The sequence below is a fragment of the Acytostelium subglobosum genome, assembly GCF_000787575.1.
Source record: "Acytostelium subglobosum LB1 DNA, scaffold: scaffold9, whole genome shotgun sequence".
Taxonomy (NCBI): Eukaryota; Evosea; class Eumycetozoa; order Acytosteliales; family Acytosteliaceae; genus Acytostelium; species Acytostelium subglobosum.
In genome coordinates, this window is record NW_012236524.1 from 199,067 (window position 1) to 215,383 (window position 16,317).

At 41.5% G+C, this 16,317-nt stretch overlaps 10 protein-coding genes across 10 annotated transcripts; 4 read left to right on the plus strand and 6 right to left on the minus strand.

The window, feature by feature from the left end:
- Positions 1–86: 86 nt before the first annotated feature.
- Positions 87–918, minus strand: SAMD00019534_049800 (hypothetical protein; the record flags this gene model as incomplete). Its single annotated transcript, XM_012899451.1, has 4 exons — positions 87–243; positions 328–425; positions 492–717; positions 863–918. Coding segments are annotated over 4 exons (537 nt in total), but the record flags the coding sequence as incomplete, so codon positions are not given.
- A 317-nt stretch (positions 919–1,235) lies between these two features.
- SAMD00019534_049810 (hypothetical protein) lies at positions 1,236–1,797 on the plus strand (the record flags this gene model as incomplete). Its single annotated transcript, XM_012899452.1, has 3 exons — positions 1,236–1,337; positions 1,491–1,625; positions 1,726–1,797. 3 exons carry the CDS (start codon positions 1,236–1,238, stop codon positions 1,795–1,797), a joined length of 309 nt encoding a protein of 102 aa, XP_012754906.1.
- Positions 1,798–2,651: 854 nt separating this feature from the next.
- Positions 2,652–3,642, plus strand: SAMD00019534_049820 (hypothetical protein; the record flags this gene model as incomplete). Its single annotated transcript, XM_012899453.1, has 3 exons — positions 2,652–3,046; positions 3,113–3,476; positions 3,541–3,642. 3 exons carry the CDS (start codon positions 2,652–2,654, stop codon positions 3,640–3,642), a joined length of 861 nt encoding a protein of 286 aa, XP_012754907.1.
- A 343-nt stretch (positions 3,643–3,985) lies between these two features.
- On the minus strand, positions 3,986–4,758 carry SAMD00019534_049830 (hypothetical protein; the record flags this gene model as incomplete). The annotated part of the gene is made up of 3 exons (XM_012899454.1): positions 3,986–4,224; positions 4,321–4,474; positions 4,555–4,758. Coding segments are annotated over 3 exons (597 nt in total), but the record flags the coding sequence as incomplete, so codon positions are not given.
- Positions 4,759–5,181: 423 nt separating this feature from the next.
- On the minus strand, positions 5,182–5,916 carry SAMD00019534_049840 (hypothetical protein; the record flags this gene model as incomplete). The annotated part of the gene is made up of 1 exon (XM_012899455.1): positions 5,182–5,916. The coding sequence occupies one exon, from the start codon at positions 5,914–5,916 to the stop codon at positions 5,182–5,184; it is 735 nt and encodes a 244-aa protein (XP_012754909.1).
- Positions 5,917–6,277: 361 nt separating this feature from the next.
- On the minus strand, positions 6,278–7,618 carry SAMD00019534_049850 (hypothetical protein; the record flags this gene model as incomplete). The annotated part of the gene is made up of 2 exons (XM_012899456.1): positions 6,278–7,489; positions 7,577–7,618. The coding sequence occupies 2 exons, from the start codon at positions 7,616–7,618 to the stop codon at positions 6,278–6,280; spliced, it is 1,254 nt and encodes a 417-aa protein (XP_012754910.1).
- Positions 7,619–8,435: 817 nt separating this feature from the next.
- On the minus strand, positions 8,436–9,764 carry SAMD00019534_049860 (hypothetical protein; the record flags this gene model as incomplete). The annotated part of the gene is made up of 1 exon (XM_012899457.1): positions 8,436–9,764. The coding sequence occupies one exon, from the start codon at positions 9,762–9,764 to the stop codon at positions 8,436–8,438; it is 1,329 nt and encodes a 442-aa protein (XP_012754911.1).
- Positions 9,765–11,078: 1,314 nt separating this feature from the next.
- Positions 11,079–12,164, plus strand: SAMD00019534_049870 (hypothetical protein; the record flags this gene model as incomplete). The annotated part of the gene is made up of 1 exon (XM_012899458.1): positions 11,079–12,164. The coding sequence occupies one exon, from the start codon at positions 11,079–11,081 to the stop codon at positions 12,162–12,164; it is 1,086 nt and encodes a 361-aa protein (XP_012754912.1).
- Positions 12,165–12,353: 189 nt separating this feature from the next.
- On the plus strand, positions 12,354–13,664 carry SAMD00019534_049880 (hypothetical protein; the record flags this gene model as incomplete). Its single annotated transcript, XM_012899459.1, has 1 exon — positions 12,354–13,664. A coding segment is annotated over one exon (1,311 nt), but the record flags the coding sequence as incomplete, so codon positions are not given.
- A 42-nt stretch (positions 13,665–13,706) lies between these two features.
- Positions 13,707–15,045, minus strand: SAMD00019534_049890 (hypothetical protein; the record flags this gene model as incomplete). Its single annotated transcript, XM_012899460.1, has 4 exons — positions 13,707–14,007; positions 14,078–14,183; positions 14,265–14,588; positions 14,673–15,045. 4 exons carry the CDS (start codon positions 15,043–15,045, stop codon positions 13,707–13,709), a joined length of 1,104 nt encoding a protein of 367 aa, XP_012754914.1.
- Between the last annotated feature and the right edge of the window lie 1,272 nt (positions 15,046–16,317).

Consider the following 16,317-nt stretch of genomic DNA (forward strand, 5'->3'; position numbering starts at 1 on the left):
TAAGTCATAATAAATAATAACTCAACATGTGTATCCAAAGAAAGACCTCAATTGCTTGATTGTAATATCGCCTGCTTTATTTAGAACAGCGTATCCTCATCACGAAGATACTCTCCAACATCGCAAATGTGATAGACTACCAAAGCAGTTGGTTCCAGCTTTCTGCATTCTGCCGTCGATCTCGCAGTAACTCCAAATCCAATTGGGATATCACTCATTGAGTATAACACTACACCTTGATTCCTATATGATTATGACATTAATGTTGGATGTTAGAACATATCCTCACTGTCTTTCCAATTTATGTCCATCCAAACTACTACATACTGTGGAGTGTCCTCTGTGATTCTACCCAGACCAGCCTTCAACAAGTTGTTTCCATACATCCAAGACATCTCTGATTGTGGCTTCACCCATACCTTATACTAAAGTGTATCCAAATGGTTAGTGATCTCATCCTGTAGTATGTATGTAGGATGATGATAACATACCTTTGCATACTGTGCCAGATAGTCCAAACATGTTACTTGCAGTCTGAACTTATTTGTCTTTGTAAACTTTCCAAAGCAAACACCTAGACTTGCCAGTGAATCCCTTGGTATATTCTGTGCCTTCTTCATTATCTCCTCACTGATATAATATACTTTATTCTTCTGTACTCTAAAACAATGTGGTTCATCTCTTCTCTCTACCAACAATGCTATATTCTTTCCAATACTATATGATATCATATGTTAGTATTGGTATTTCCAATTATCGTGTATCACGTGACAATATCACGTGACACATTGTTATTGATCACATGATTCGATCGAATAAATATTCGTCAATATCAAGTTATGATCGGTATGATGATTCGTACAATTTGATAATCTTCTCAAAGAACACCTTGGTCTCTTCCTCTGTTAGCTTTCTCATCTTTAAGAAATATGTGTGTATGTGTATGTATGTATATAATGTAAAGTTGAATGAAATGAAAGAATAACACACAAACATTAATATTGTTGTCGTTCGTTTTTATTGACTTTTGATCAACACAACCCATCAAAATCGTGTAACGTTATTACATTGTTCGTCAAACTAATTTTGATTTATTTAGATTAAAGTGTGTGAATGCGTGTATGACTCTGGCGAGTGAGTGGGCTGGATACTTGGGTTCGTGCATTGACACTCGTTCATACTTTCACCATTCAAAGCGTTGTATATACCTACATACCTACATCACATTTCGAATCATGTCAGAGGTTGCACTTGCCAAGAGATCCGGAATCGCCAAGGGATTCAACAAGGGTCACATCACCACCCCACGCAGACCAGCCAGCTCCTTCAAGAAGGGAGTATGTATCGATATCTAGGATTGAGGATTGAGGATTGAGGATTACTTGATTGATTGAAGATATAGATCGTTGGATTGGAATAGACAGAAGATGATAGACATCCAGGATAACGTCGACTCACACATCGAACCATCACACAATCACTCTTTATAGCTCGTCACCAAGAGAGTCGCTGCTGTCCGTGACATCATCCGTGAGGTCGCTGGTTTCGCCCCATACGAGCGCAGAATTCAAGAGTTGTTGAAGTCTGGTTTGGATAAGCGTGCCCTCAAGGTCGCCAAGAAGAAGGTTTGTTTAGCATTTTGGACAGAAGAGATGGACACATCGTTGTGTAGTCGATCGACAGACTCTCTAACTCATACAATCAACTTAATCAATCACAATATAGCTTGGATCCATTCAGGCTGGAAAGAAGAAGAGAGACGAGATGGCCACTTTCAACAGAAAGGCCCAGAAATAAACAGGCTGCGACACCCATGCCTTTTTACTCGACTCTTGTAGGACATGACCGAGATTATACAACACAAAAACAACAACAGCTACAGCAGCATTGGCATTCATTCATTCTTTCATTCTTTCAATCACTCATTCAATAAGTTGCGATCTGATCGATGTTGAAATTTACTGGTAGCGAAACAGAATACAGACAGAATTGTTAGATAGATAGATAGATATTTGGCATGATTGAAAGACTCGGAGATAATGTAGATGATTACTCCATCCATCTATTCAACAAGCAATCCAAACAAGCAACTCAACAGCATGCATGACACAATCAACAACCACCACGTTCAATCATTCACTCTCTCTCTCTTTCACACCCTCTCTCTTGTTGTTTGAATCAAGTGAGCTCACTGTTACCACTTCACTCACTCACTCGCTCACTCACTCAATCAATCACATACACACACACAAATAAGTTTGAATACCAAATGTTATACGTATATATGGACATACATATATGCATCATATACTAGTACTTGTACTTTAGAGTGTTGATGTGGATGCCACTGCTGATGCTGATGCCAGATGGATGCTTACTTGTTTGCTTGCTTAGTGATGAACTAATGAACTAATTTTACCTCTTGTTATTCGATTATGATTGTTTGGTTCTACCTCTCCTGAGCAGGCTCAGCAGCATTGATTAATGGTTAGTTTGGATTGACCATCTATGGTGATGTATGTGATGATGTATGTTTTGTGAAGCATGCGTATCCACTTCTTCCTTTCCCTTTATTATTATTATTATTATTATTATTATTATTATTATTATTATATAATTATTAAGCTTCTATCTAATATAATATACCAATCATGGGAAATAATAATAGAATAATACTATTATTACTGTTAATAACAGCTTTAATATCTTTTAACAATGTATTGGCGCAACAACAACAACAACAACAACAACCACCTCCACCTCAACAACAACAACAAGCAGTGACACCAACACAAATGGAACAGCCACAGCCACCTCCTAATATGTTTGAATTGTTAGGTAACAACATGGATGAGTACGTCAGCAAGGGTGTTTGGATGTTGCTGTTCTATGCACCATGGTGTCCACACACTCAAAAGTTCCTTCCAGTCTACAATGAGTTGGCTGTCATCCTCAAGGATCATGTCCAATTTGCCAAACTCGACTGTATTCTCGATCCATCACATCTTAAACGTTTCGGTGTTGTCTCATATCCAACTATCAAACTGTAAGTTATATCCTTATCTTATTTTGATGAAAAGTTCATGTTCTAATGTTTATCAAACCTATGAAGGTTGTTCGATGGTAACTTGTATGAGTTCTATGGTGATAGGACTGTTGACTCTATGCTTAAATTCTTAGAGAAGGGATTCCTTAGTATCCAAGCTCAACCATACCCATTCAACCCAAAGCCAGTTGACACTCCACCACAGCAGCAACAGCAACAACAGCAGCAGCAACAACAACAACAGCAGCAGCAGCAACAACAACAACAACAACAACAGCAACAACAGCAGCAACAACAAAGAAGAACACCACCAACTGAGAAACAACAGCCTCCACAAAGACCACCTCCACCTCAACCACAACAACAGCAACAGCAACAACAAGTACACGATCAAAGGGTTGAGGAGAGAAGTTGGATGGGAAGCATAATGGTATGTTAGCTATGATTAATCAATGATTATACCTTATAAATATTAACATGTACTTCTTCTTTAGGATTCCAAACTGGCATACTTTGTCATGGGTGGAGCATTCACAATGGGCGCAAAGACTGCCAGGAAGAGATACTACAGAAAGAAGTTTACAAAGATAGCCTAAAAAGACAAATACAACAACAACAATGGTATATACAGTACTGGACATGGAGGAGATGGAACTCTGGAAGACTCCACTGGCCTTCCATCCATCCAAACCCATCAATCAATCAATCAATCAATTCGCACGATCAACTCATCTTGTATTATCCAACTTTAATCCAATCCAATCCAATCCAAAGAATATACAATCTACACCATCATTTGAGATCTAAAGTACTACTACTATTATTATTATTATTATTACACTGATCAGCAGCTGCTACAGAGGGCCTTGGCAATGTGTGCTGGGGAAGCTCGCGATCTGAATTATATGATAAGTTAATTGGTTGGGGACATGACTAATGTCCTTTCCTGCTTTTCTCCTTGCCTTTCTTGGCGGCGGTTGCTGTTGCTGATTGAGCGCTCATTTGACTCGCCAGCCATGCCAGACCATCCTCCACACCCTGTCCAGTGATAGCGCATGATGCCATTACATTCCACTTTCTGTTTTCCAACTGTTGCAGTCCCATCGTTGTTGCAATCTCCTCTGTTGTCATCGCACCTGGCAAATCACACTTATTGGCATACACTAATAATATTGGTTCTATATTGTTTGATTGATTGATTGATTGACCGAGTGAGTTAGTGATTGAGTGATTGAGGTGCCAATCAAACATCAGATGACCATCTATGAACATACCTCTCATTTCAGGATCATTCAGTACTCTATATAATTGTTGCTTTGACTCTTCCATACGTTCTCTATCACTACTATCCACGACATAGATCAATACCTGTGTTCCAACATAGTAATGTCTCCATAGGTTACGTATCTTATCCTGTCCACCGACATCCTGTTATGCGTATCAGTTGAGTGACTGTTTGTAAGTGATTGATTGATTGATTGAGTGATCACATGTATCATGTGACATACCCAAACAGTGAAGACTAGATTCTGAAAGTATATTGTTTCGACTGTGAATCCAACTGTAGGTATGCTTGGTACAGTCTCTTTAAGCTTCAACCAATAGAGCAATGATGTTTTGCCAGCTGCATCTAGACCCAACATCAGAACTCTGATGTCCTTGCTCTTCTTGAACAATCTTGACATTGACTTGCCCATGTTTATGTTGTTTTGTTATTATTATTATTATTATTATGTAATAATAAAGAAAGAGAGAGAGATAGAGTAAGTGTAAGAGTTAGAGTAAGAACGGTAAAGATTTATGTTGTCACTTGTGGTGAGTGTGATGGTGATTGGGAGAGCGACAAAGAGGACCACAATGATCAAAATGTGTGGAAAAGTTTGGTCCTCAGTCAAACATCAAAAACTAATTCTTTGAACAAAGATTTAGGAATACTTTGTTGGTTGACCATGGTACTTTATCTGTTTATATGTTGGTTTGTGTTTCACCATTGTTCAGGGTAATGTTTTAATGATCATAGACCAGCTAACATTTTGGAAATACTTCATACTTGGAAAAATTTGATCATAGTTGAAAATACACTGGATATGATTATTCCAAGTTGATCAAACTGACCAAGTTGATTTATTTTAGATCTAGAACTTGATGCGATAGGTACCGGCATGCTTGAGATGTTCGATCTCTTCAGCAAGTGGGTCCATAATTGTAGGAAGATGTTTGGCGATTGATGGTCTCTGGTTCATACGATCCAACCATCTCATAACATTTGGATACTTCTCATGATGTGGAAGGAATCCTTCGCGAATGTATATCGCCCATGCATACACTGCCATGTCTGCGATGGAGAACTGACCACCAGCAATCCACTCCTTATCATTCAATTGTTGATCCAACACTGTGTACAATCTATCAGTCTCCTTGTAGTACCTGTCCTCAGCGGCTGGCACTGCCTCTGGAGCAAAGCATGAGAAGTAGGTGTATTGGCCATTCATTGGACCCAGGCCCGAGATCTGCCATGCCAACCATTGGAGAACGTCAGCATGCTCACGAGGGTTGGTCTTGATATCTGGAAGGAACTTGCCATGCTTGGCAGCAAGGTAGAGTAGGATGGCACCCGATTCGAATATTGGTAGTGGTGGACTGACTGTATAGTCAATGATGGCTGGTACCTTTCCATTTGGGAAGGTCTTCTTGAATTCAATCTTCTTTGGATTCTCGTCATTGAATATCTCAATCTCCTCGTACTTGTAATCAATTCCAAGTTCATCAAACATTATCTTTATCTTCCATGGATTGGTAGTACCGCATCCATAAAACAGGTATGGCTTTCCTTCATTGATGAGGTCTGAGTTTGAGTTGTTTTGAGACATTATTTGTTTGATTGATTGATTGATTGATAATATTTAATTAATTATTTGATTGATAGTTGTATTATTATTTGATGTTATATTATGTCATTTGACAATGGATTATATAGGATATCAATCGAACATATTTTTGATCGATTGATGGACAGATGCCCGAAATTTGACGTTCCCTGTTCCATCAGAATTGTCATTTTTCATATAACCTGATCAAAAAAAATCGAAGACCATTCTATCGAAGTGAAGTCCATCAATCACATTTCCCGACTCTAACATTGTGTCCTTGCCTACCCCTCGCCCCACCTTGATAAATATCATTATTATTATTATTATTATTAATTATTTATTATTTATTTAATTTAAATATTTAGAGCTTCTTGATGACAACTGCTGAAGCACCACCACCTCCATTGCAAATGGCGGCAACACCGATTGAACCACCCTTTCTGTGGAGGATGTTGGTAAGAGTAGTGATGATACGAGCGCCAGATGAACCGATTGGGTGACCCATGGCAACTGCACCTCCGAGAACGTTGAGCTTGGCTGGGTTGATGCTCAGCAGCTTGGCGTTGGCCAATGGCACACAGGCGAAAGCCTCGTTGATCTCAAAGAAGTCGACGTCCTCCATGGTGAGACCTGCAGTCTTGAGGGCCTTGGGGATGGCCAGGGCGGGGGCGGTTGGGAACTCGATTGGTGCCTGCTCGGCATCAGCGAAACCAATGATCTGAGCCAATGGCTTGATTCCGAGCTCCTTTGCGCGCGAGGCGGCCATCAGGATGATGGTGGCGGCACCGTCGTTCAACTTTGATGAGTTGGCGGCAGTGAGCACACCCTCCTTGGTGAAGGCGGGCTTGAGGGTTGGGATCTTGTCGTACTTGACCTTCTTTGGCTCCTCGTCCTCCTTGACGATGAGATCAGCGCCACCCTTCTGTGGGATGACAACCTCGACGATCTCGTCGGCAAACTCGCCGTTCTTGGCCGAGGCGATAGCCTTGTTGTAGGATTGGACGCAGAACTCGTCGTTGTCCTTTCTGGTGATGTTGAGCTTCTTTGAGCAGTCGTCTCCGCAGACACCCATGGCAGAGTTGTCGTAGGCGTCGGACAGACCGTCCTTGACGAGACCGTCGACCATGGTGGTGTTGCCGTACTTGGCACCGTAACGCATCTTGTCGACGTAGTATGGTACGTTGGACATGGACTCGAAGCCTCCGGCGACGACCACCTTGGACTGACCGAGCAGAATGGACTGGGCACCGAGCATGACAGCCTTCATACCCGATGAGCAGACTTTGTTGATGGTGGTACAGATGACGCTGTGTGGCAGACCAGCACCGATGGCGCACTGGCGAGCTGGGGCCTGACCCAAGTTGGATGAGATGACGTTACCAATGATGACCTCGTCGACGTCAGTTGGCTTCAAGTTAGCACGCTTCAAGGCGTCCTGAATGGTGATTGACTGAAGCTTTGGGCCTGGGATTGATGACAAAGCACCTCCGATCGAACCGATAGCGGTACGATTGGCAGCGACAATGACAACATCATCTCCCTTCAATGCTGTTGAGTGGAAGTATCTAATAGACTATATATATGATCAACATGTGTGTTAGCAAGCAAAGTGAATGAATGAGTGATGAAGTGTACATCATCATCACTTCTTCAAACGTACGTTTGAAAGCTTTGAGTAGTTCACAATTGATCTTGACAACATTGTTTGATTAATTTGATTGTTGATATAAGTATGTTGTTATAAATATATATATATATTAAACAAGTTATCTCTTTCTATTATCTGGCAAGCCAAGTGAGTGTAGAATGACGTTGAAGTTGGAGAAGTATGTGTGTGAGTGCGTCTTGCAGTTGTGAATCCAAATTGGAAATTTCGGCTTTAGGGTGATCGATTATGAGTGAGCAAAGCCTCGTCTTCATCACGCACGACACTGGTGGTCCCAACAATCGGGTTCCCAAAGTACTAAATAAATAAAATATCTCAATTTAAGGTTGATACTTATTATCACTTCTGATGATTGGATGACGACAATGATGATTGATATTGTGTCGAAGGTTTATTAATTGTTTGATAAGTTGTTGAGAGATATATAGAGTAGGGGAATGATTGATTGATTGATTGATTGATTGAATGATTGATGTGACACAAGGTCAATCATCAATGTACTAAATGTATAGGTTACTATGTATGATTGATTGGATGTATGTATGTATGGTTTGATCTAAACTTTCTTCAACTTTAGAGCAATGATGGGACTGAGGGATGGCTTGACAAAGAAGTGCAAATGGACTCAATAGTTGAATCGATTGTGAAATTGACTGAGACTTTGGGAGATGGATGGAATCCATGGTGATTGATTGGGAATGGATGGATGGATGGATGGATGTGGTGGGATAGCTCCGAGCTAGAGTCCTAGTGCGTGTGCGACTGACCTGACTGATGATGATGATGATGGAAAAAAAAAGGGAGGAGGTAGTGGACCAGCCAGCTTGCTTATTACTGATACATTGGAGGACACTTATGCAGTTGTTTCATCCATTAATACTTCTTTGGCTGCCAACAGTTGTTGGTATTGTTGCAGTTGTTGTTGTTGTTGTTGTTGTTGAGGTGCATGTTGATGATGTTGATGGTGATGATGATGTTTCTGTTGTTGTAGTTGTTGTTGTTGGAGTTGTAGCTGGAGATGTTGTTGTTGATGCTGTTGATATTGTTGATGATGTTGTTGTTCCAATTGGAGAAGTTGTTGTTGTTGTTGCTCGGGTGACAGCTGTTGTTGTTGTTGCTGCTGTTGAAGCAGCAGTTGCTGTTGCTCCAGATGTCGTCTCTCGTGCACCGAACGATTGGATAGGGTGACGAGCACGTCGCAGCCATCGAACCGACACTTGACACGTGTCTCCTTGATACGTCGCTTGCCATCGGGTGTGCGCTCGACTCGCAGCGAGCGATCGCACGGTAGACACACCAGACCCTCCTCGTGACATCGGTGAGGCGTCATCTCGTGTCGACATCGAGACTGCTTGACGTTGTAGAGGAAGCGGTCGGTCTCGCCCAGGAACTTGTGGATCTCGTGGCGACAAGGTAGCTTGTCCTCGTCGGCCTTCACCTGCTTGGCTTTGGGTCCTCGTCTCTTTTGCTTCCAGATCAGTGTGAGTGTTGGCGTGGTCGGGGCCGAGTTGGAGTTGGAGTTTGAGTTGGCATTGGAGTTTGAGTTGGAGTTGGAGAACGATGATGAGTTTGATGAAGTGATGAACGCGCTGTTGGTGGGGCTACTAGTGCCGCTCACCACGCCGCCACTACCATTGACGCTCTGTCCCACAATGATGGGAGTGCTCGTGCTGCTCCCCCCATTGCTATTGTTGCCGCTGCCACTACCATTGCCACTGCCATTGACACTGACATTGGGGTTGAGTATGCCTCCACTGCTATTGATACTATTCTTCTTCTTATGTACATAGTTCTGAGAGATGAATGTGGAGAAGTCGACTCCATCACATGATGCCGCCAGGGGGTTGTCGCGAATACGATGATGCTGATATCGACTGTCGATGTGATTGAGCACATTGTGCGAGAATGATGAGCACGACGGCGAGGCGGTCGACGACGATGAGTTGTACGAGGTGGACGAGAATGATGTCGACGAGAATGTTGACGACGATACTGATGACGACGCCGACGAGTTGTTTGAGTATGACGACGACAGTGACAGCTCGTTGAATGATACGATGGCCACTTCATCGCTGGTGGCCGAGCCCACTGAGAATCTAAAGTCGACCAATGCCTTCACGGCATCAAACTCATCGACCTGCATCGACTGCTCGGCTCCCTTCTCCAACTGTTGTTGTTGCATTAGCTGTTGATGTATCGTCGGTAACATAATACTTGGTGCATCAATAACATCATCATCATCATCATCATCGTCATCCTCATGACGTATGTACACGCTTCGCATTGCTGACATCGTCCTTCCTTCTTTCCTTAATATATATATATATAACTATATAACTATTAATATGTATATATGTATGTATTATTGCACTATTATAACAAGCAATTGAACATCACTTTGGGATGATTGATTGATTGATTGATTGAGTGAGTAAGTGAGTGAGTTGGGCTGAGTTGATTGTGCGCGAGGTGTGTGTGTGTGAATGAGGTGAATGAATGAATAATGAGTGAATGTTAATGAATGAATGATTGAAGTAAGTAAGCTGCAGACAGTAGCAAAGGGCTAAAGTTGCAAAGAGAATAGTGAACAACGTATTATGTGTGTGTGTGTGTGTGTGTGTTTGTTGATGTACGTGCAAAGAGTGGAATGATTGTGAGTGTGATCAAACCCCACACACGCTTAGACACACGACAAGAAAGAGAACACCTACATGGTAAACATTGTGAGGGAGCCCATGCCAACAAACAAAAGGTCAACAATTGTTTGCATTTTGGCTTGAAAAAAATCAGAAACCAAATGATCATGGGGACCAGGCCTAACCAACTGGTCTACTGATGTATCACACCATCAATCACTTGTTGCCACCAACGCACGCACGCACGCATTGATTAAATGAACTATCCTTTGCAGGTATCCGGAAGTCATCACTCAATCAAGTCGTCTTTGAGCTATCCCCCTACTGGTCGATCTACTTTTCCCATGGCCACTCTTTATCTGATTGGGTATCAACATATTGATTCCTCTTCCGATTCCTATTACTACTTAAATAACTAAGTGTAAAGTATTACAGATAAAAGAGTGAATGATCATTCATCGGACTTAGGATTATCTTATTCATCAACCTCCTCTCCTTTCTTTCGTTCGTTCGTTCCTACATTCATTCATATCATTGGGTTTGTTGGACTTGGTATTGGTATCCATACCGGATATTAGTAATTCATTGGTTGTTCAGTCGTCAGTCATTCATTAACTGTTGTTATATTAATGTTATGTCTTTGGTTGAAACACACACAGTGAGTCTACTCAACATGCATAAAGGTTGATTGTCAACAAGTTGTTTTCAAAGTGAAACACTTGGTTTTGAGTGAGGGCAAGGGCTAGATTGAAGGTGACGCGTCAACAAACAATCATGTCAAGTTCCAACATTAGATTACTATTTGGAAGTACATTGAGATATTTAATACTATACTATTATTTAATGAGATATAAAGAAAGATGAAAGGAGTTTATAGACAACTAGCTATAATATTGATAATATCCTTTGTACTCCTTTGTACTTCTATTATATATGCCACAGATGCAGCTGTTGATAATAACAAACCAAGTGAAGAACAACAAAGACAACAACATCTACAACAACAACAACATATACATGATGTACATATACATCCAGAACAACATCATCAACATGATGTACATGTAAAAGAGACTCAACCAGTTGATCCACAACATATTGAACATCATCAACAACAACAACAACATCCTGTCAATGAGGATACTGAAGAACAACATGTAGATGTAGATCAAGTACAAGAACAACAAGAGGAGGTAGAAGAGGAGAAGAAGAAACAACAAAAGACTGCATCATCGATTCCAAGTATAAAGTCATCGATAAAGTTCGAAGTGATTGTTGGTGAGAGTGCAGCGTTGGACAGATACAAGACGTGGGCAGAGAATGGCGTTGTCAATGTAATGCCAATGACTCTGGCGAATGGCACAAAGTTCACCTGTTATATCCCAGTGCCCAGGGACGAGGAGGAGGATGACACCTGGTTGGAGATCCCCACAAGCGAGGACTTTGAAGAGGCCCTGGCGCCAATGGAGTTGGCCGCATGCCTGCTGAAACCAGGCGGTTGGTGGCAATACGAGTACTGTCACAACAAGCACATCCGTCAGTTCCACATGGGCAAGGCCGAAAAGGTCGAAGCCGAGTTCAGTCTGGGCGTGGTGAGCAAGGTGACGCGACTGGGACACGTCCGCGGCATCGACCCAGCATTCATCGAGAGCTACAACAACAAGGAGGAGACGTCGTTGCCAGACAACACGCCGCCACCCTACTACGCCAAGACCTATCAGCATGGCACGCCGTGTGATCTGGTGCCTGGACAGCGACAGACCGAAGTCAGGTTCTACTGCCACGACGAGCAGTCCAAGCAACCATTCAGCTTCATACAAGAGATCATCGAGCCATCCTCCTGTCATTATATCATCCGCATTCAAACCAGTCGAATGTGTATCCATCCACTTTTCAAGCCAAAGAAGGATTTGATCTATGACATTGCATGCTTCAGACAACTCTGATCAATAAAATAAACAAATTATATATTAATTGTATCCGCCAGACATATTAGATGATCTGGCATCAACTACCAAGTTGCCCCCATTCATTCTTCGGTCGTTTCCGATCAATTTCCTGAAGGAAACACCCTGGCGCATGACCAAACCCACTTAACATTCACTTCGAGCTCATTCATTCTTTAGTCAATCTCAATGAATAATAACAATAATAACAAATACTATATATTTCAATCATTAATCAATAATGTATATTTAAGAAGAAGGATATTCTCAGCTGTGACTGTGATACATCGAAGAAAGAATGCGTATAATGTGAAGAGGTGGAAACAGCTTGGTCTACGTGATCTACTATGTTATGGCTATCTAGATGAGTTCAAACAAAGATATACTCAACAAGGCCAGAAATTCACAGAGGATGAGTTGGAGGATGGTATACCAATTGCACCAGCGATGCGTGGACATCTACATTGTTTGAAGTACCTGCTGGAGAATCACGCCTCTCTGTTCACTGGCGAGGAGTTGGAGGGCACTTGCTTCAGTGGCAACCTTCAAACAGTCAAGTATCTGATGGATAACGCACCTGGTCAGAGCACTGCCCTCTCACTCACCGTTGCCGCGACGGCAGGAGCACTGGACGTTGTCAAGTATCTTCACAACAATGTGACCAACCTCAATACTCGTGGTGCGTTGGATGCAGCCGCTCATCGTGGTCATCTAAATGTCGTGAAGTACCTTCATGACAATAACATTGCCGATGGCGCTACACACGTCGCAATGGATCAAGCAGCCTCTGGAGGGTTCCTAGAGATCGTCGAATTCTTGCACATGAATCGCAGCGAAGGCGCAACCACCGCGGCATTGGATGGAGCTGCCTCGGGAGGACATCTGGCCGTCATAGACTTCTTGTTGACACATCGCCAGGAAGGCGGATCGCGTGCACTCGAGATGGCCGTTAGACAATGTACACCAACTCGTGAAGACTATGCACATCGCCGAGCTGTCCTGGATCGATTGCTAGCTGGTGGCTTTGCCTCTCCCGCGAACATCGCGCTGATCGACATCGCAGCCACCAGTAACGACGCCGAACTCGTTCGATTGCTTCATGAGCGTGGTGAACGAGCTACTCGTGAGGCACTCAACAAAGCATGTCGTTGGAGAAACATGGAGATGATCAGATTCCTCGTGGAAAACAGGTCGGAAGGATGTAGTATTCAAACATTGAATGAGTCGGCCAAGGTTGGAGACGTGGAGTTGATTCAATACCTTCATAGTAGACTGCCCAGTGACATTAGATTCTTCATTACACCCAACTCTGACCTGCAGGATCAAAGTCTTTATTTGGCTGCCACACGCAATCACATGCCAGTCGTCGAGTTCCTCTGGACATATCGTCGTCATGAATGTTCCGCTCAACTATCCAAGACACTGGAATATTGCCAAACAAAGAATAATCCAATCTATCTCTATTTAACTAATCAACAATATCAACAACAACAACAACAATAACAAGGAAGGTTCATGGAACATCAATAAAATGAATTGACTTTAGTAACGAACAAGACTATTATTCATATCTTGTTGTCGATTGTGTTGGTCAAGTGATTGAGTGTGCATGGCAGGATGAGGAGAAGTAGGAGGATGATGAGCTTGTTGTTGGATCGATGATGGTGGTCTATTGGTTGAGGACAGTACTTTGTTTGGAACCCAAACAATCAGCCAGAGTACCACAAGTGAGAATATCATCGTTCGATATGACATGTTCATTACCAATGAGTCCAACACTTCGGAGACCAACTCTGCGAACAACTTGGACTTTGGCAACGAGGATGGATCCTTGTTCATACATCTATTGATGGTTGGTTGGTGTCAATCCTGAATCAAACTTCCTGTAGAGGTTAAGGTAATGATGTACTTACATCTCCCATTGTGCACACATGTCTACCATGGCTGGAAGTCGTGTCTCTGGCAAACACTTATTATCAAAGTAGTTCTTGGAGCATGCCTCTATCTCCTTCTGGAGTTCTGTGGAGATGAGAGTGGATGAGTGTTATTAATGATTGGAAGGGTTCCATATGTTTGATTGGATGGATTTAGAGTACATACGTGCAGCATGTAGTTGATATTTTAGTTGGACGTCATTGGCAATGGCATTGAAGAAGTATATGATGACGATAAAGATCATTGATACGATGAATAGACGGACAAAGAAGTGTAGGTATCTGTCGAGCACTTCGGGCAGATAGCTGAACATTGGTTCTTTGTCCACCAGTGGTGGCACTACAACTGATGAGTTGTTGTTTGATTCCTTGAATATACCATGTTGTGTAATATTACGATGATGAAGGTGATGATGATGATGATATATATTGTTCAACAACAGTTCTTTGTTGTTTTGTTTCAGTAACCTGATATGTTTGGACTTGATAACTTTGATTGATTGATTGATTGATTGAATGGACTTTGAAGTTAGACCATACGCCAATTGATTGTATCCCAACTTAGTTGACTTACTCTTGTTGTTGTTGTTGTTGTTGTTGGAGTAGTTTGATCGGTGCAGATGTGTCTTTATCGTGTGATTGTCAATCAGCTGACCTCCAGATATCTCATCAGTGTCAGAGTCTTCATCATCAATCGAATGAGTCATTGTATGTACATTGTTATTGTTGTTGTCACCAGTATTGATATTTTCATTATGATTGCCATTGCCATTGACATTGATTTTCTCGTTGACCATGTTGTTGTCCATCATTGTGTTACTTGATGTTGTTGGTAAGCATTGTTCATATTCGAATGGGATTGGCTCATGCATTGTCTCATCCCTTTGTTGTTGTTGTTGCTGTTGTTGTAGTTGTAATGGAGAGTACTTGAATGATGTAGGAGACATGCTTATTTGATGTTTGAGTGCATGCGATGATGATGATGAAGGAGATGATTGAGTGTCTCCTCGACACAACTCCATCTTGTTTGTTTGATTGAGCATTGATCTTTGATTCAACCAACTCTGTCTAAACAGACTGCTGTTTAGCATTGTATTGTGAAGTTGAGATTCATCCTCGTCATTCATTATCTGTATCTATATCTCTATCAAATTTTCGAAGTTCTAAGACAAAATATAAAGTTCATCGGCAAGTTTTCCAGATTAGGTCACCAATAATCAAAGAGAATCCAGTTTCAATACAAGTCTAGTTCTCCTTTATTATTAGACTAGTCTGGTATTTTATAGTATTATGTTATGTTCCACTTTTGAAGAAATGACAGACTTAAACCACCCATTCAAAGACTCAAAGAACTCTACTGTAGAGTAAAATGAGTAAGTTGGAAAAATGAAGAGTAGAGAAAGATCATAAATAACTAATGTACTTCAGTGATCAAGACAACCAAACCTATTATCGAGGCCAAATTGGAATAAACAACAACCTTGACAATCTAATTAAAACCATCAATATTCTCAACACAAACCTCAAAATACTAAACACCAACATCGCCATTATGAGCTATAATATCAACAATTGAATTATGGCCCTCAGTCACAATATTAATGTTCTCAACAACAACATCGACAAACTCGATTCCCATCTCAATATTGTGAACAATAACATTATCTTATCAAACCAAAACCTCAAGACAAAGATAATAAACGGCACCAATGTACCTCCACTTCAAGAAATCCCTCTCCAGCCTTTTCCAGTTGAGCCACTCCGTCCTAGCCAGGAACTCCAAATTATTAATCCTCCTCCATTTCTTCAAACTCTCCCGTTTATTCAGCCAATTCCTCTCCAAGCCCCTGAGAAGGGGAAATTGAGCCCAATTATAATTATTCTAGATCCCTGAATACCCATAGTTCTATTGTTTGGTTAACCTTTTGACAACTAGTACATTTACCTCGAATCTCTCTTACAGTAATATAGTATAAATAAATCATTTAACAACTCTGAAGGCTAATAGAATTGTGAATCAACTAATGATCAAGTACCAAAATTGTCAAAGTGTGCAGAGTGTGTTCAAAGAATGAATCGTTTCCCACTTTTCATTTCATTTGTCATTCGCCTCAACTCTGCATTCTTATTCAAATATATAACAGATACAGATACAGATACAGATACAGATACGATACGATACGATATACATTAAACTACAATCAACTACGACATTAAAC